The 20997-nt window shown below is 40.7% G+C and overlaps 1 protein-coding gene across 9 annotated transcripts in view; it reads left to right on the top strand.

Annotated features, from left to right (window-relative positions):
* The window catches only part of LOC129177254 (ERC protein 2-like), a 204532-nt gene that overhangs the window by 85869 nt on the left and 97666 nt on the right, over positions 1 to 20997 (top strand). For 8 of the 9 annotated variants that reach the window (XR_008569602.1, XR_008569601.1, XM_054768222.1 and 5 more), the window contains 2 exons: positions 1317 to 1510; positions 14151 to 14244. Coding sequence is in view for 7 of the 9 variants with exons in the window: in XM_054768222.1 (XP_054624197.1) it covers positions 1317 to 1510; positions 14151 to 14244 (288 nt within the window). In the remaining 2 variants the exon portion in view is untranslated. Of the gene's footprint in view, positions 1 to 1316; positions 1511 to 1816; positions 5398 to 14150; positions 14245 to 20997 lie in introns of those variants that run through there. The other variant, XM_054768214.1, reaches the window with a different exon arrangement.

Genomic DNA, 20997 nt, shown 5'->3' with positions numbered 1-20997 from the left:
GGCTTGGGAATCTACTCCGGATGCCTCCCGGATGTCTCCCTGGTGAGGGCATGCCCAGCCAGGAGAAGGACCCGGGGCAGATCTAGGACACAATGGAGGGATTATGTCTCACAACTGGCCTGGGAAGGCCTTGGTGTCCTCCCGGTGGAGCTGGAGCAGGAGCAGTCTGGGCTTCCCTACTGAGACTGCTGCCCCCGTGACCCAGACCTGGATAAGCGGAGGAAAATGGATGGATGGGATGTATTGTAGGCCATTGTCAACCACAAAACAGAGATCATTTAATAATTAATTAATTTTTGAAAAACGCGATAGAGTGAGGCAGTGATGTTCGAACAGTGTAGCGAGGGATGACTGTACACTGGTACCGCCGCAGGGTTGTCACCGTTGTCGTTCGACATATTACTCACGTCGAGGGTCGGCAAATGTGGAGATGTGATTCAGAACGAGACAGAAGTCGAGGATAAGTGGTATAAACCATTTACTTGCCACTGAACAACAAGCAACAACCACAATCAACAACAACCAACAATCAAATGACCCAGAAACTGAAGTGAAACTTTGCAAATGTCTTAACTATTGTGAGTCTCCACACAAGTTAATTAATTAAAACTCATCAAATACACAATTCAACAGCACCACAACACTCTTATGAAGAAGTTGTATCCTGCATGCAATGAAATAATAACCTAACTTGCAAAGTTTTTAAAACATTGTTTATGTTGTTACCTTCTTGAGCCACTTAGTGAACTTTTTTTTTTTTTTTACAAAGAAAATGTTTATGGTGTTGTGACTTGAGTTTCCGGATTAGCCACAGTAGATTAGATTGCATTTTGAACTGCATTTTACTTAGAAATAATTCAGTTATACATACAGTATATTCCACTTCCATCATGTTCCATTACAGCATACCGTTTATACTCTTTTGTTTTCAGCAGAAAAGTTATTTTCTCTTCTTTTCAAAAAATTTCAAAGTAGCACATTTTAGAGCTGTAAATATAATACAGTGAAACGGTGATATTTTCACCTAAGGTTATCATACCATTAGAATCTTATACTGGCCCATGCCTAATCCCAAGGTAACTGCAGTTATAAATTGTACCAGTATATTTTTTGCCAGTGTTCTTCCAGCTGGCATGTTAAATAGCTTTTCCATAATATTCCATATTGGCCAGAGACAGGAAAGGCTGATGGATGCTTTGACGGGTGCTGCAAATTTCTGACGCCAAGTCGAGGATGTCCAAAATAGGCTACAGGATATATGCTTCAGTACTGCTCTATCACAGCACCTGATGCAAGCACTCACCTCTCTCCCCAAGGCCCAAAACACAGAGAGCGCCTTGCGCAAGTGTCCAGACATCACAGATCGCCTGAGGCTTCTAGAACAGGAAGTGGCTCGCTACAGGGAGGAATCTGGGAAGTCGCAAGCGGAGGTGGAAAGACTGATGGGGGCACTGAGGGACGCTGAGGTGGACAGATCTTGTAAAGAGAAGAGAATTAATGATCTTGAGAGGTGAGTTCTCATAGTCACAGACACGATGTATGTACTCCTCCTGGGTGTCCTCAGGCAGCTGTGTATTTCCAAGTTACCGGTTCGTTTTATGTTCTTGATTCATCCCTAAGTGCTCTATTTATAAAGGAGCGATTCACAATATAAACTGTCTCGATTTCTTCCTCACAGCTCTTGAAATTGCTTCCATGCTCTTGTGTTTTTGCCTGAACCCCTTGGGAAATGCATACAGTGAATTATGTACATGCCTCATTTTTAATCATTCAACTAAATGTCCTATCAATTGTTTTTGTGCATAAATGTTTGCAGACCTGGGTGAGTAGACACTGAGTGTACCTGTTAAACACATACCATTAGCATTAACAACACACTCTGTGGTGTCTCTTGACATTGTGCTATGACTGTTTAGCCCTGTTCAAACGTTCCCACATTGGAAACTGTGCCATATTAGCTTCAACCTGAACCCCAGAAGCTGTGTTTTACAGTAGAGCAGTACAAGTGCCATATATTTTCAAGGTGAACTTGAAAATGAGATGTTGATCTCAATGGATTTTTGTCTGGTAAGATAAAGAATCGATGATGACCCATGGTCATTTCCGAAAAGAAGAAATACAGCACAGTTTCCAGAATCATTACTGTCATCAGTCATGTGTGTTTAGGGGTGTCACAGGATCCTGCAAGATTCAAATGTGACAGAAAAAAAATGCCTCAAGGGCACTGGGCCTAGGATGATAATAAATAAATAAATTAATCACACAATAAATGAAAGTAAACTTGTTACTTTTGCCAGCCTTAATATGTTGCCATGCGCATGCGTGTCTGTTTTCCTCGTCACTCGCCTCCAAACAGGTAGGAGGTGCGTTTGGTTGTGTTTGTTCCATAGAACAACGGCATGAATGGAATGAGCTCTTTTGTCAGTCATACAGCCTCTTCTCGGTGGGTGGAGGCAGGGCCGTGAGCATACACACAGAGTGCAGAAGAGTGTGACATAGAATTTTTTTCATTGTATTTTTCCTAAAAGTAATGTTTAAATCGCAGACCCAATCTTGTGTATCGTCTTGTGGACTGAGTGTCTCATGACACCCCTAGTGTTAAGTATCCAATAAATGGTTTGTTTGTGTTCATACTTTAAATTGACACAGTAAGCATGTCTCTATGAGTGTTTTTGCAATTGACTGGCATGCAGTCAGCAGCATGCCAGTGGTAGGTGGTGTATCCATCCCACACGCTGAATATTTATAGTGCCCTAACTGGCACAGTGCTGCTCAATTATCATCTGATTTATGGCCTGGGATTGGCATGATGTGCATATGTACATATATCAGTGGTTGTTTTGGCCAAGGTCCTACATGTGAAAGTGTTTGCGCATATTTGTGAGTGTGAAATCATAAAATCTAAAATAAACAAAGAAAATGTTAAATGTGTGGATATGACATTCATATGCCGAGACTTTTGAGTAGCTCGTTCTGTCAGTCTGTTTAGTTGTTTTTTTTATATTGTTGGGTGTCCAGCTGCAGGCAAGAATAAAATTATACCTGGGAGATTTTCATTTTTTTATATCTTACCCACATCATCAGGTATGTTCACACTCGCTGTGTCTCTGGGTGATTTTGAAAGAACATGTACAGTGTGCATGGATTGGAACCAACACTGTTTCCTGATGCATTCATTAGCTGTTTTACAGACTCTCCACTTTGGTCTGGAAAACAGTGTGCCCACTTGCACTTTGTGGGAACCCATGAACATCAAGTATAATAAGGATATAGTAGCTCGAGCATAGTTTGGACACAGAGTCTACTCTGTTTCTATGTCATGCCTGTGCCGCTAGCTCCACATAGGTCAGCTGCACACATTCAGCAGTCAGCTCAAATGTGTGTTGGAGTGCACACACACTTATGGGTCAGGATGGTTTGGGATTCTGAAAGAGTTGTTTTTTTGGTGTGCTCATGCCCAGTCACTGTTTGTTGATATGAGCGCAAATATCTTATTGACTTTGAAGTGGTAAAAGTAAATACTTTTTGTGCATTGATATCTCCAAAGCGTGAGCGCTGTATTTATTTGTTATTACGTTTTTGTTTCCTGTTTTGCTGACTTTGTATTCAAGTGTGATATTCAGGAGTACAGTGCAACATCGTTTGGCTGACACCCTTAGTGTGTTTTTTGGCATTAATCCTAATAACCTGCGACCTGGATAAGTGGAAGAAAATGGATGGATGGATGGAGAAAAATGTATTTGGTTAGAATAGAGAGTCGGACCACCTGGAACAGATTAATGACGCTAACCGAAGTTTCACTGTAATTAATTATTAGTTACACACTTATTATAATTATAATTTATTATAATTTATTTAATTCATTTAGTCCCTTTTTGGAAAATGTATTTCCTAAGTCTGATTTTCTACATATTAGCAGCATAGTCAAGTTTCTAGCTCCACTGCTTTAGCATGTGCTTGAGCAAAGGGGTCTCCAAACTTTTTTCGCCTGAGAGCTACTTTTATAAAATGAAAATGGCCGAGAGCTACTCTTTTTGATTCAATTTATTTTAATAGCTTATTTCAACCCAAACAAACCTGCAAAACAAGCTTGTTTTGTCAGAACTTTAACAAATGTTGGTATCCACAACACACATTTTGTCCAAAAACATCAACAAAAAACGATTTTGTTCATCGGCATCTTGTATTTCAGTATGCATTTCTTTCTAGTGCGGGTGTTTCCCAACCTCCATCACTATTTGAGCTACTTTGACAAAAAGAAAGGGGAGGTCCCATAACTGTTTTATTTATATGACTGGCAACATTTAAAGTGTACTTTATTTACGACGCAGAGCCCCACTCAAACAGTGTTGTCATTGTCTTTATGCTATTTTGCGGTAATTTGTCATTAAAAAAGGCATAATGTCTGAATTGAACAGAGTTGACTTTAGTGAGCCACTCAAAATCAGCTGGCGAGGTACTGGTTGGAGACCCCTCTTATAAATTGTCCATATTTGCGAATTACACCGCCTCTTGTCCAAAGTCAGCCATTGGTGTGGAGATGATTTTGATCCCACAGTGGGGAAGCAATTAGTTTGAAAAATGACTTATGTACTTTTAAATGCAGCTTTAGATAGATAGATACAGTACATACTGTAGATACGGTAGATGGAATCAAACATTCTCTATGTGTTTCTGTGCACATGGGTGGCCACGTGTCTCTCTGTGAATGTCTGACAATGACAAAATGACTTCCTGTCATGTTTCTGTTTTTCTGTCCGGAGAAAGAAGAAGAGCCAGATGATTAAACAGACACTCACAACCATTTGGCAAAACAGCAGACAAAGCTGACAACGGGCAGTGCCAGTTTAGCGACATCCTCAGACATCATCTGAGGAGTGAGAACATGATGTTTATTTGCGTTAATGCTTTATAATATATGGCCTAAATCTCATAGAATGTAAATAATTCATGCTTATGCCCAGACACGTGTCCATATGTGCACATATAGACCTCTAGTGGTGCTCAAGCATTTGCCCTTTTGCCCTGCAAGAGTGACCTTTATGCTGCAGTCAATTTTTTAATTCTGTGAAGAATAAAATGTACTCTCTCTCATCTCACCAATTTCCCTCAAATATGGTTGGACATATTACAGGGCAGGGCATTTATTTGAGTTCTTGTGAGAATGCTCGGAGGCGCTCAGAATTCACGTCTGTCAGAATAAAGTGAAAAAAAAAAAAAGTACGATATGTACTGTGTTGTTAGTTTTGAAGAGATTCTGTATGTTACTCTTGATTATTATGCCCAAAATTGCTATCTCTTTTACAGTGGTGTGAAAAAGTGTTTGGTCCCTTCCTGATTTCTTATTTTGTGCATGTTTATCACACTTAAATGTTTCAGATCATCAAACAAATTTAAATATTAATCAGTTACAACCCAACTGAACACAAAATGCAGTTTTTAAATGAAACTTTGAATTATTGAAGAAAAAAAACCCCAAAACAAACCTACATGACCCTGTGTGAAAAAGTGAGCCACCTAAACCTAATAAATTGTTGGGCCACCGTTAGCAGCAACTACTGCAATCAAGTGTTTGCAGTAACTTGCAATGAGTCTCTTACAGCGCTGTGGAGGAATTTTGGCCCAATCATCTTTGCAGAATTGTTGTAATTCAAACACATGGGAGGGTTTTCCAGCATGAACCGCCTTTTTAAGGTCATGCGTCTCAGTAGGATTCAGGTCAGGACTTTGACCAGGCCAATCCAAAGTTTTCATTTTGTTTTTCTTCAGCCATTCAGAGATGGACTTGCTGGTGTATTTTGGATCATTGTCCTGCTACAGAACCCAAGTTGGTTTCAGCTTGAGGTCACAAACAGATGACCAGACATTCTCCTTCAGGATATTTTGGTAGACAGCAGAATGTATGGTTCCATTTTTCACAGCAAGTCTTCCAGGTCTTGAAGCAGCAAAACAGCCCCACACCATCACACTACCACTACAGTATTTTATTGTTGGTATGATGTTCTTTTTCTGAAATGCAGCGTTACTTTTACGCCAGATGTAATGGGACACCTTCCAAAAATTTCAACTTTTGTCTCGTCAAACCACAGTATTTTCCCAAAGGTCTTAGTTATCATCAAATGTTTTCTGGCAAAGCCTTAATGTTCTTTTTGTTCAGCAGTGGTTTTCATCTTGGAACTCTGCCATGCAGGCTGTTTTTTCCCAGTGTCTTTCTTATGGTGGAGTCATGAACACTGACCTTAACTGAGTCAAGTGAGGCCTAGAGTTCTTTGGATTTTGTTGTGGGGTCTTTTGTGACCTCTTGGACGAGTCTTCGCTGCACTCTTGGGGTCATTTAGGTTGGTCGACCACTCCTGGGAAGGTTCATCACCATTCCATGTTTTCGCCATTTGTGAATAATGACTCTCACAGTGGTTCACTGGAGTCCCAAAACTTTAGAAATGGCTTTTTTAGCCTTTTCCAGACTGTTAGATCTCAATTAATGTCAGTTATGTTTAATGGGGGGGGGGCGGAGTCCCTGTTTTATACAGGGCCATGTAATCATGGGGCAAACACTCTTCCCTCACCCACCCACCATCTCCCCTAGTAGGGTGGGTGGTCTGTTCATCTCAAGCTCGGGTCCTCTACCAGAGGCCTGGTAGCTTGAGGGTCCTGTGCAGTATCTTAGCTGTTCCTAGGACTGCGCTCTTCTGGACAGAGATGTCTGATGTTTCTCCAGGTATCTGCTGGAGCCACTTCTCCAGTGTGGGGCACACGGCCCCCAGTGCTCCTATGACCACAGGCACCACTGTTGCGTTCACCTTCCAGGCTCTCTCCAGCTCTTCCTTGAGCCCTTGGTATTTCTCTAGTTTCTCGAGTTTTTTTTTCCTGATATTGCCGTCATTGGGGATGGCTACATCGATCACAATGGCTGCCCTCTGCTGCTTATCCATGGTCATGATGTCCGGTAGGTTGGCCAATACCATCTTATCGATCTGTATTTGAAGTCCCACAGGATCTTAGCCCTCTCTTTTTCCACCACCTTGGGAGGTGTTTCCCATTGCGATCTAGGGGTCTCCAGTCCATATTCTGCACATATGTCGGGCTTGTTCTAATTGCTGCATTCACATCAGCTAGAAGACTTTCTGGTGGTACTTCAGTCATTCTCGCTAGTCCGTGTCAGGGTTGACAGGCTCTTATCTTAGCCATGATCTTATCTCTCAGGTCAGTTACTCTCTCATTCAGCTCGTCTGGTACTGGGGCCTGGTACCCAATCTCTGGAGGGGCGTTAACTCCCCCTTCTGACCTGTCGTCCTGGCTCCCCCTTGCCGGAGCATTAACGTGTTGTACCTCTTCAGTCTCTAGCTGTGATAGCAGTTGCCGTTTGCGTATATTGGAACATTGAGCCACTAGCTGTTTTGGTGTCAGTGTAGACTGTGGGTATCGAAGCATCCATATGTCCCACATTGTCTTAATGTAGCCTCGCTCATTAGGGTTACTAGAGTAGTAGCATTCCAACAGTGCCTTGTTCGCATCTCGTGTCCATTTCCGTCTGTTTCGTGTTCCAGTAGCCCATTTCTCGTCACAATGCCCTGGTTCCACAGCACCTGACGCAGTCCTTGTTGACCTGGGCGGCGTCTGAGCCGGTATGTCTCTCTGTTCTGTATCACTCATCATGAGGTAGTTAGGCGGAAGCACTAAGGGTCTTGCCGAAGGACAATAGGTGTATTCAATTCCTGTATTCCAAATGTAGTCTTTGCTAGTTTAAAATGCATAGGAAAATTATAAGGTAATGTAACAATATGGTAAAATAGTTGGAAGACGACGTGCCAGAAGACGTGCGACAATCCTCAACTTTGGCAATGTTAAAATCCAGGCTGAAAACAGTTCTATTCAACTGTGAATATGACAGCTGAGAGTGTTGTATCTGCACTTTTTATTTACAATTTTTGTTTTTGTTTTAAGGAATGACCTCGCAACCTTAGTGAGGAAAAGAGGCATAGAAAATGGATGGATGGGTTTTAAGAAATGATTTATGGAAATTTATGTAATGATTTTAGAATGGTTTTATGTTTTTATTGAATAATTTTATGAAGTTATTTTTTTTTAAAAAAAGCACTTTGAATTACTTTGTGTATGAATTTTGCTTTATAAGTAATTCACATGAGTAATTCATATAACTATCACAATAAATAATAATGAGCATAAAATAGACAGAACATAGTTGGATACTGGGTGAGTACTCACAATGAACTCACAAGAATGAAGAGTTAATAGTGAGTGCTGTACTGATTAGACATAGTATTGTATTTACACAGACACCAACATCTACATGAATGAGCATCTCACAAAACGCAATTCCGACATCGCCAAGAAAGCACGAGACCTGAGGAAGCAAGGAAAGATTCAAAACACTTGGAGCACTAACGGGAAAATCAACATCAAACTAAAAGGAAGTCCAGAAGTCACAAGAGTGCTTGTTGTCCAAGACATCAGCGATCTGGATACATATTAAAGATCATATTACTATGATAATAAGCATAATGGAGGAAACACCCTACAAGACAGACCAATACAACGAGAAGGACTACATTCCATAGCAATAACCTTGACATAGTTAATAAAAGGAACTCTTGTATACAAACCCAGCGTCACTCGCAGTGCAACACTAAAGACGATGTGGATATCAACAGGAGAGAAAGGACAGGATAAATAGAAAGGGAAAAGGAAAGGAAAGGAGGAAAAAATGGGGGAAAAAAAAACTTTTTTTTTTTTTAGCATTTGTGTACCTGTATACTGTATATGTAAATATGTGCGTACTTTGTGTAGGTGCAGATGTAGGTGTATATACTGTATATGTATGCATGTGTTTGTATGTACACACATGTATTAGCAATTGATGTGCTACGAAGAGGGGGTAGGATTAAATAAGCTCTGCTTCTTCCTACTCCTTTTCGGACATATGCGTGTTCGAAATAAAATTAAACCAAACCAAAGCTTCTGTAATTTCTTCTTCCTTGTATTTTGCAAACATCAACTGTTTGTATTGTTTCTTGAAATTGCTTGTATTAGTGCATTGTTTGCATTCCTTGCTCAATCCGTTCCATAATTTGATTCCACATTCTGAAATGCTCTAGCTTCTTAGCGTTGTTCTTGTGTATGTTTTAAGTTTAGTTTTTGCCTGAGGTCATATTTCTCCTCTCTCGTTGAGAATAATTGTGTGACATTTTTTTGGTAGCAGGTTATTTATTGTTTGCTTTATTCATAATTTTAGCTGTTTGAAAATTTATTAGATGAGACATTTTTAATAATTGTGATTTTAGAAACAGAGGCTTTGTATGTTTTCTATATGCTGCATTATGGATTATCCTCACTGATCTCTTTTCCTCACTGATTTAGTGAGTGAAATGTACTTTTATAATTATTTCACCATATCTCCACACAATAAGCTAGATAGGGTAATACCAGAGAGCAATAGAGAGTATGGAGTGATTTTTGGTCAAGGACAAATTTTATTCAATATTGAGGTATTTCTCGCCACTTTATGATGTATATTTTTAATGTGAGATTTCCAACTTTGACCCCCAGAAATGTATTTTCGTCACCCTTTCAAAGTCCACACCATCAATTTGTACTTGCACATATGTATCCTTTCTGCTATTAGCAAATAGCATTATTTTACTTTTGCTTAGGTTCAGAAATAATGTATTTTTATCAAACCATCTTTTTAATATAGTCATTTCCTCTGTGACTTTTTTATATTAGGTCTTGTGTGCTTTTAAATGTTACAAAAACGAGTATAGCTCTCAGCCATTTTCATTTGGTAAAGTAGCTCACAGAAGAAAAAGGTTGGAGACCCCTGCTCTAAATAATATCCATGTTTCATTTCTGTAGTATTGTCCCTTAAGAAGATACCCTTAAATGGTTGATGAAATGTGAGGAGTAGACACACGTTCATGAAATACTGTAATTAAAATAATGACGTGATGTTTTGTCTAGTCTTTCTCATTTTTATTTACTCTCGTTTTGATCATTTCTTTGGTGATACAGAGACTTCAAAAAATAAATCTGCCTCCCAGTCTGATCATATCACAGTGTGCTGACAGGTAAGCCCTCTGGTATTTAAGGGAGTGTTTAAGGAAAAGAGAGGTGTATGTGTGCACATACAGTATTTGCCTCAGCGTGAGTTTGTGCATTTATGGGAGGGAGACTTATTCAGGCAGACTTATTCATAGACCAAAAAACAAGTTTGCATAGAACTAAAAACTATCATTTCAAACGTCACTCATTAAATATCCAGAATTTTGAACACAGACGGCCATTATAGTGTGTCGTTGCAGGTGTCACATAGTCTAAATAACTACAGGTACTACCTGCTTTTATTGGACCATATTTTTAAGCACCGTGCTAAACAAGCCTCATTGCATTATTGCTCACATTAAACCTCAGAGACACATTCATAGACACATTCCTCAGTCCTTTTTGTCTCCTCCCACTTTCACCCTGTCATACTGTACACACGGAGGCAATATATATACACCACAACTGTGAAATGGTATTTGTCCCGCGATAAGATGTGTAAGCACCATAAAGAACCTATCAAAAATAAACAGTCTTGTCCTGTTTGGATCTGTCAGCACAGCATCAAGATAAAACTTCACAGTGTTGACCTAACAGCTACACTCTAAACTCTTAGAGTTCCTGTTTCTTCCCCTTCTTCTCACTTATTTTCCAGTATTTCTTTTGTTTTGATTCGCCAAAAGAAATATGTATAAAATTCAGATCGAATTTGCCTTTGTTTTTGCAGACTGTAAATGCCTCAGTCATAACTCCAGCATTTCAAGAGGGGGCGGGGGTAAAGGAACAATTTTTCTGTCGCAACATCTTCTAACTACAAATACTTTCATTTACCTTTAATTTTAGTCTCATTTAAGTTACTCAGAGCAAATCTGCCAAACACTCCTTACAAGACTCATTATTTACATTTGTGTGAGTTTTGCCTCTTTATTTCTACATTTCCAAAATATGATATGTATAAAAAATAAGGTTTTGTTACCTCAATCCATTTCTTTTCTCCTGCTTAACAGTTCACACACACAGTCACACCTGTGGGAAATTTAGACTCCAGTTAACCTAACATGTGCGATTTTGAATTGTGGGAAGAAACTGGAGACCCCCACACAAGATTTTGAATAAATTGAGGTTGATAATTTCTTATCTTGTAAATAAATTATCTTCTTTCTTGGTAATTTTGCAATTTTGTCCTTGTTCTCCAGCCCAATAAACAAGGGATTAAAGCAATGACAAGGAACAGAGGGTAAAACCTGATAGAAAAGTGGATGAAAATGATAGCGAAACATTCCAAAAAGTGATAAAAACAACTCATCTGTGAGCCATGAATAAATTGGAGCAACCCTGCCGCTCTTATTCACACTCTCATAGCCCATCAACATTGCCTGGGTGGTTTGATTGGATAGTATTAGCTCTCAGAAGAGACCAGCGGTGTGCTAGTTTACACACCTGTGCTAATAGCAGTGTGAGAGCTGATATGCCCTCACGGCAAGTTAGTTCTCTGTATATATGACTCGAAGTGTATAAAAACAAACAGACACATCATGGTATAAAGATTTTTCCCTACACTTCCTGTAAATAATAATGTGGGTATAATACTTCACGCAGGACCATAACTGAATAAAATCAGATATGATGGAGTTAGTCCCACCTCAGCTGCTATAACAGCTTCCACTAAGACCTTGTACAAGATTTTGGATTGTGTTTGTGGGATTTTTTTTGTTTATTAAGCCAGAAAAACATTTGTGCGATCAAAGGTCTCTGATGTTGCATGAGAGGCCTGGCTCTCAATCTCTGTTACAGCTCATCCCAAAGGTGTTTGATGGAGTTAAACTCAGGGCTCTCTTCCACACCAAACTCATCCAACGTTGCCTTTATGGAACTTGCTTTGTGCACGGCGCCGGGGTACATAAGGTGGTGTGAAAAAGTGTTTGCCCCCTTCCTGATTTATTTACTGAGTTTATTTAGTTTAGTTTGTCTCACTTAAATATTTCAGATCAGCGAACAAATTTCGATAATAGTCAATGACAGCACAACTGAACACAAAATACAATTTTTAAATGAAACTTATTAAGGCAGAAGAAGATCTGAACCTACAAGAAAAAGTTATAAAAGGCATTTCTAAAGCTCTGGGACTCCAGTGAACCACAGTGAGAGCCATTAGCCACAAATGGTGAAAACATGGAACAGTGGTGAACCTTTCCAAGAGTGGCCGGCTGACCAAAATTAGCCCAAGAGTGCAGCGACTAATCATCCAAGAGGCAAAAACGGCCTGCATGGTAGAGTTCCAAGACAAAAACCACTGCTAAAAAAAAAAACAAAAACAACATTAAGGCTCGCCTCAGTTTTGCCAGAAAACATCTTGATGATCCCCAAGACCTTTGGGAAGTTACTTTGTGGGCTGACGAGACAAAAGTTGAACTTTTTGGAAGGTGTGTGTCCTATTACATCTGGCTTAACAGTAATGCCGTATTTCAGAAAACATCATACCAACAGTAACGCGATGGTGTGATGGTCTGGGCTGTTTTGCTACTTCAGGACCTGGAAGATTTGCTGTGATAAATGGAACCATGAATTCTGCTGTCTACCAAAAAATCCTGAAGGATTGTCTGGCCATCTGTTTGTGACCTCAAGCTGAAACCAACTTGCATTCTGCAGCAGGACAATGATGCAAAACACACCAGCAAGTCCACCTCTGAATGGCTGAAGAAAAACAAAATGAAGACTTTGGAGTGGCCTCGTTGCAAAGTCCAGACTTGAATCCTATTGAGATGATGTGGCATGATCGTTAAAAGCCACTATATGCTCGAAAACCCTCCAATGTGGCTGAATTACAACAATTCTGCAAAGGTGAGTGGGCCAAAAACTCCTCCACAGCACTGTAAGAGACTCATTGCAAGTTATAGCAATTGTTGCTGCTAAGGGTGGCCCAACCAGTTATTAGGTTTAGGAGGCAATCACTTTTTCCACACAGGGCCATGCAGGTTTGGATTTTTCTTCTCCCTTAATAATAAAAAGTTTCATTTAAAAACTGCCTGTTCAGTTGTGTTGTCATTCACTTATTTGTTTGATGATCTGAAACATTTAAGTGTGACAAACATGCAAAAGAAAAAAAGAAATCACCAAGGGGGCAAACATTTTTTCACACTACTGTAAGTAACACTGGAATGCAATGAATTGTCCAGATTTTCTAAGAGTGCCTTAACCCATATAGTCTTTTTAAAAGATGTACTGTGTGTGTGTGTGTTAACATTTTCAATCTCTTTTTAAATCATATTTCAAATGATTTGCACAACCCCATCATCACTCACATGTTCGTCACACACGGACAACATTCTGGGGGGAGTGACAGCAAATATTTGCCCACATGTGGGGGCAGCTTGTACTCTGGCCCAGAATAAACACACCAGCATGGATGTGGAATAATAATGTGGTGCATTTTAGCAGCTGCTTGCTCAAAGCGTGTTTACAGTGTCATAGAGTTCTCTTAAACGCTAATTTGTCACTGTCAGCTTTCGTAGATTTTAGCAAAAGAAAAAAAAAAAAAGTTGAAGAGCCAGCCTAGGAGTTCGTGATGACGGTTTTACTTATTTGAATTGGTGTGTTTAGTAAATATTCACAACGTAAACTGACACCTTATTAAATGTATTAATAAACACGGAAAGTCTAACTTGAATTGACAACAAACAAAATGTGTCTTCTGATGATCAGCACCATCATTTCATCTTGTAACTGTCCTGCGGTCTGTGGTGTTGCATATGTATTTGTGTCTGTTGGCATGTGCACTTTGTATGTTGAGTTGACAGACTTAGACATGTCTGGCCTCCATCGCTCATATTGTCTGCCATAAGCAACATGCTAGATTTTGTTTACTTACGGATATTGTGACACAACATTCATACCATCATTTATCTGTAAGCAATTAAAAAACATTTAAAATTATGCTACAATGCCATTTGAATGCTTGTGCATGTATGACAATACTTTGTGAACTATAAATGACACTTTCTTAGATTTTACAATTACAAAAAACTATTAATGCAGGTCTTATTTCACACTCTGTCATCAACCTTTACATTGTTTTTTTTATTTATCTTAAGGCACATCAAGGCCCCTCATATCCAAAAACAAACAGTGCCTGGTGAACTAAGGAAAGATGCCCAGACAGACGGACAGCCACACTCGTTATCACAGGTTTGAATATGAATTTATAACTCTATGTGTGTCCTTGTGTGTCCTTCTGAGTACATTTCTTGGTCTCTCATATAGGTCTTCATCACTTCTCCATCTCCATAGTTTAGGTTGGCTCTGCTTCATCCTCGCCCCCACCCCATCTCTTTTTCACACCTCTCCTCAGAATTACATTCAACCTTCCCAAATGACACACACACACACACACACACACACACACACACACACACACACACACACACACACACACACACACACACATAAATTTCAGAGCTGAGGTCCTCAGTGGCCCACTGCCACCTTCAGTGCATCTCAGAGGAAGTTGTAAGTGGAAGAGGCAGGCATTTAGATCAGATTTAGTAATCAGTTCCATACACGGCCGCAAATGCTGTGCCTCAAATGGGAATAGTAAAGAAATGTCAGACTAGAGGGAAAAACTTGATGTATAAGTTTAGAGAAATTAAGTGATGTGCTTGGCATGTGCTGGAGTGTCAGCCGTCTGCTCATTGGTGGCCATGCTTGCATTGCCTGCTTTCCTGTATGCGGAGTTTGACCACGCCAGGTTGTACTCCCACAAGACCTATTGAAAGGGAGTCCACCTGGTTTACCTCTGCCAGTAAAGAGCTCCTCCCATACAGCTGTTATACTGTTTCCATGTTCCACTTTGTCAGCTACCATGAACCACTGGTTCCTCTCCTGCCTAGACAGAATTAATATCATTGGACAGAAAGTACTGTACTACATAGAGATCATGGAGGTAAAAAGAAAATGTTTTTGAGGTGGCTGAGTTAGTGTTGCTTGATGTGCAGAAAAATATATTGCTCGACAGCAATCTATTTGGATGCATTTAAGCTCAGGTTAGTGTCTATTGTTACCCATTAAACAATGCCCATGGTATATGACACCTGCTAAAGCTATATACAAATATTATTGTGTTCATTGTAAAGAGTCTGGGCGGTTTCCATGTTACAATGACAAAAAAGAAAAAACAACAACAACAATTATGACTAAGCGTTAAGAAGGTAGTCCATTAGTAGTTTTGTGGTTCATATACTGTAACTTCTTCTCTCAGCACTTCCCTCAGCCGGTCCCAGTCAGTGGCCCAATCAGCATGTGAATGATGGGTGACCATCTGTGTGATCATCAGTGTCACCTGCCCTGTAGCCCAAAGTAAATTGGGATTGTCCCCCCAAACAGGCAGGATAACCAATATCAAGAATATCAAGAATATCAAGAGAGTTTTATTGTCATGTGCATAGTACAACAGCAGTTATACCATGCAATGAAAATCTTATTCTGTTCATTCTCCCAATATATCAAATACATGGCTGGATGGATGATTAGATTATGGTGCTGGATTTTTTATTGGCCCCCATGGAATATTCTATACATAAAAATAAACATGAAATATTAAGAAGGAGGATTAGCCCCACATTGAAAAGATAAAAAGTAAAAAAATATTGACTGTCTGAACAACATATCACACTAACAATAATATTTTTGAAATATATTTAACAATCATCTGGAGTGGTTTTAGCATGTTTGATTGAAAATAAAATAACGAAAAGTATATAATATCAAAGTGTCTCTCGCATCCTCATATTTTTCTATATGTGGCCCTTATGTGGCCTTTAAAAAAGTTTTGATACTCCTGAAGTAAGGGTAAAGGTAACACTAAACTGACTGATAATGGCCCCGCATATTCCAGACGCCTATCTGTCCTCCATCTGCTTTTACTCATGGGAATTCAGCTTTGTGTTCAGCATAATGTTTTCTCAGCAGCCAGGTTGTCCCACAAACCTTGCTCACAAAGTCTTGCTCTCTTTCCTTTGCTCCGACTCTCTATTTATCTCTGCATTCATGAGGAACACAGCGTGCCCCAAGGATAAACACAAACAAACATAGCTGCGCCTCCACGCCATCCCCATCCATGCAGGAGAGTTTATGTGGGATGAAGAGATAGCATCTCTTTGTTTCATCGTCTCTATCGCGCCACGCTGCACTTGGCCAGCACAAAGAAAATACACTTCGGAAATGTTCACTTCTAGTCTTTAAACTGGGCTTTTCTTACTTTTTGCTGCACAGAGAGGCATCTGCCGCACATACTCAACCATCCCTCTACTACCACCATCCTACTCAATTTTCTTCTTTCCATGATCCGCACACCTGACTGAAAATACATATAATACCCTCCACACACACTTAACAACACTGACAGCATGAAATAAGACAGAACTTTAAGCTGCACAGGCTATTTTTTTGACAGAGACAGATGTGTGTGTCTTGATCAGGCTATGTGGGTAAGTGGTTTTGTCTGTGTGCGTGGGTGTGGGTGTGGGTGTGGGTGTGTATGTGTCTGTGGGTGTGTGTGTTCAGAGGTACCGCTCCTGGGAATTTGCATTTTCTTGCTCCCTGTTGGTTTGTTTTAGTGATTATAATCCCTCCATCCCACCAGAAAAGGTCAAACCCCATAATGACCTTCCCTTAGGGACCAAGGTGATGAATGGTACTGCAAGCCAATTATCTCTCCATTTCTTCGCAATCTAGTTCCCTTTTTCTCCCTTGTATGCCCTATCTTTCCATTTCTATCTATTCGTAGAAGCCACAGCTTTTTTGTCATTGCTAATAAAAATTACATAATACACACAGGATGTACATTTATGCACGCTGACATACAGGGGCAGCCTTCTGGTTGGGTTTCACACAGGGTCCCAGCAGCAGCACCATCTCAGTGTAGGGACGGGCAGGTCTTACTCGTATAAATGTGTATGTGCGCGTATCTCTCTGTTGGGTGGGGTCACAGCAGCACTTGTTGATTCTGGTGCATCGAATTACTGGCCGTCTGTCACATCCAATTACAGTGCTGAAGGGCTGATGCACACAGCCTGCCTCTGTGCGTGTGTGCGAAGGGGTTTGTCGCTCACCTCCAGCTGTGTGGTGCTGACGTGACGAGCAACAAGTTTCCGCTTGTGATTTTCCCGGCTTGGCACTGTTCTCATCACCCGCAGGCAGAATCCCATTGCTGCTGTCAGTATCACTGCATGACTTATTAACTTTATTTGGCTGTCTTATCATTTTAAGCTTAAGAAATCCAATAATGCAGTGGTTGTATAGACTGTGAACCTATAGTACAATACATTGGTCACCAGTTTGCACTAGAAAGTGACACTTTTGACTGATTTCAAAATATTGGCCAGACAGGATCTCCATGTTCATGTGACCCAGAGATCTCTGCACGGCTCGTCTGCAAAGTGTGAACGTGTGAACTTGAAGGCAAGCCCCCCTCCTCAAAAATGAAAGAGCGAGAGAAGCTGTGGGTTTATTATTTCTGTTCAGTGTTTTCTTTCACAGTTCCATCAGCCAATGTGGAAAGTGATCCTTTTCCCACTCAGCATAGGTGTTGTAGAGGCCATACACACACTCACACACACACGCACACACACACACAGCATACTGCATTCTGCATGTGAATATGCACACTCACATTCTCCCGATGCACACTTGATATGGAAGTCCACAAAGCTCATAACAATTTACCCTCTTGTAAGTTGTTTCTTTGTAGTGTAATTTCAAGAGAAGGTTTGCTGTCTCGCCACAATTTTGTCCCGCTGTAATTCTTTCATTTTGCTTTGTTATCTGAGAATGACAATCATACAGCATAGTCACTGCAAAAATAAAATAAAGTATGGAATAATTTAAAATAAAAACACTCTCTCCCTCATCACTTTACTTCCTACCCATTCTGATAAAACCTTCTCCAGCTTCCTGTCTCAGCCTCCCAGGATGCCATACAGGGGACAGCTGAGCAGATCAGGGTTTTGGAGAGAGCCCTGAGGGAGAGCATGAACACTTCTGCTCACAGAGAGGTGCTCTGGGCTCAAGAGGAGACAGTCCGCGTTCAGGCCCAAAGACAGGTGGACCCGATGCTTTTTGCACTCATTACTTTACTGTACCTTTAAGGGCAGCTTACAATGCAGTTTAGGTTGAAACTCACCCAAGGCCCAAAGGGAGAAAAAAATGCACCCTCATGTGGCTGAAGTGTTTAACTGCAGGCAGATAGGGTTAAACCTGAATACTACTACATTAACATGAAGCAGATATCTCAACAGAGGGCATCATTTTCTTTTGTATCTTGTATGATACTGTAGGTCAGACATCTTAAGTTTTCTTTTTCTTCATGCATGTGGTTTGTGGCTCCACTAATAAACCTCCACTTTGCTGACAAGTGTATTGGGACTCCTGGCCATGACAGTTTTGCAGTTACAGCTTCCACCCCCCTCTGGGGCTACTACTTTTTACAGTATTTTTGGGAACTTTTTCTGCATTCATCAAGAATAAAGAATTGTGATGTTGGATGTTGGACATGGCTCACAATTTCTGTTGCAGTTCATCACTGAGGTGTTTAATGGGATTCAGGTCAGGACTCTAGAGTGCTTCCACACTAAACTCATCCAAACATGCCTTTATGGACCTTTGTGCACTCAGGCACAGTCATGCTGGAACATATACAGGGATCATTCGGAAACCGCGGCTTCTAGAACACTGATTTATTCATAAATTACTTCAGAGGTGTGGCCCAAGACCTTTGTCTTTAATGTGTACTTGTGTAAATTTTAGGCTTACATGTTCTGCTATCTTGATCTTTGAAGATGCAGATGTATGCAAGTGTCCTTGTGTGGACGTTGGGAAGGAAAGCAGTAGGGTGAAAGAATGTTTTCTCCTTGTGTGCGTGTGCATTTGAATGAGAATGAAGTAACACGAGCGGCTGGCAGTTCAAAGTAGAACTAACATTTCTGAGGGAGAGTGGTGGCCATGTTGCATCACACAATGCTTCTTCAATGACACTGACAAGACTATAAACGTTGTTTGAAGCAGATATTTAAAGAAAAGTCAAGTTCAGTTTAGGAAACCAAGGCAATATATTTAATACTCCTTTCATGCTTAAATTACAGTCAGTGTGTATACACATGGATCCAGTGTTTAGCAAACAACATTTTCAGGCAATGACACGTTGGAAAGAAACGTATAAATATGGCGGTGCGGGACCTTTCACACGCACAGAGGCATTTTTTTCCCCCTTGTGAAGTAATGAACACCTCCCTTAACTGTGACACTCCAAAAGCCATTCACTTTGAAACAGTCGGGCCCCTACATGCAGAGAACATACTGAGCCATTGTGCTGTCATGCTAGTGAATAGTCTTGATGCATATTGAGCCAGAATCTAGCAGTCATGCTGTCTACCCAACAAAAGATAACGATTTGGCTTAGTGCTCAAGCTGCTCGGTCCCCATGATGCTCACTGCTCACCGCTGTCATCACACTGAACTCTGGGAGCCAACATGACGTCATGCACACAAGAAGAAGGTTACATGTTAACATATGCATGCACTTCCATGGTCGTCAGTCAACTGCCACCCTTGGCCCAGACTAAGGAGAGAAAAAAAAAAAAAACACTTTGTATTGGGTCAGTAAAACATCACCTGATCCTGGCACCATTCCTGGCATTCTCACATTTGCCCCCTTTGAAATGTCCTTTCTTCTCCTCTCTGTCCCAGAGTAATCAGTCTCATGATGTGTAATGCGCTGAAAGTTTTCCATCAGCCTGAATGGCTGAAATGGAGCATGGGTAATTCTCTGGGTCACTTTTCTTTACACCCTCTATGTAAAGTCTCAGTTTGTCTCGCCAACTCGCCCTGTCTCGTCTTGAGCCTCCTTCTTGCCCATCTGCCTTCTTATCTTGTCTCACACGATTATCTCCACACTTTCTCTGCTGTTGTTCCACTATTTGTCCTGATGTCTCACACCCCCCACCTCCCTGTGGCATTTGAACTAGGCCTTTGAACCTGCAACACCGACGCAAATGGACAAGGGGGATTTAGCCCTTACCTCTGAGCCCTCAATCAGCTTAGCCAGTCTTAGTAAGCCTTAGCCTGGCTGGAAGGCTTTCCCTTGAAGTTGAGCTAAATTAGCACGCACAGGCTCACCGTTAAGCTGATTAGGCCCCTAATTTCACTAAAATGCATTGTATTCCTTATTAATGATGTGATTGCGACACAAGGGCTAGCCTGGGTGGTGCACTAATGTGACAGATATGTGATGTGGGTGACCCTTGGCTTTCATAATTGAGAGTGTGGCTTTTCAAACCAAAAAATAATGCCCAGGTATCTGTTTATCCACCCCCCACACACTATTCATTCATTTATCCTGTGCTGGGAGAATTTAGACATTTTGATGTGTTGTTTACTGTGTGAATTAGCTGCTTAACTCTTATGAGGTCAGTTTTTGTTGGCAGGGATGTGCAATACCCATGCCCCCCCTCTTTTCCCAACCTTTTTTTTACTTCCAAAGTGATCTGCATGAACAGTGAGCACACAGTTTGACATCTGTGTAACACACCTACCAAACAGGCGGAGATGGAGAGCGTCCTGAAAATGTGCGAACGATTTGGCTTCATCATAAAAAAGGCCCGTTCCTTCTTTCATGTCCCGCTCCATAGAGTGCTTACCACTTTTAATTTATTTTTCCCTTCCTTTATTTTAGATCCAACAATAATTTGTCGTATCTGTCTTATCTCAGAAATCTGCACATTGTCACAACTGAAGAAAGATCAGTTCATGTTCTTCTGGCTTTCCACTTACATCATTTAAATAAGCCTAACTACTACAATGCTGCATCCTTTTGTGAAGTGCTTGCTCTCAGACAATTACGTACTTCCTGTGTTAGGATAATGATGCCCAGAGGTCACATCCTGCCTG

The sequence above is a fragment of the Dunckerocampus dactyliophorus genome, chromosome 1 (assembly GCF_027744805.1).
Source record: "Dunckerocampus dactyliophorus isolate RoL2022-P2 chromosome 1, RoL_Ddac_1.1, whole genome shotgun sequence".
NCBI classification, from domain to species: Eukaryota; Metazoa; Chordata; class Actinopteri; order Syngnathiformes; family Syngnathidae; genus Dunckerocampus; species Dunckerocampus dactyliophorus.
This window is presented reverse-complemented; position numbering and strand designations above follow the sequence as displayed.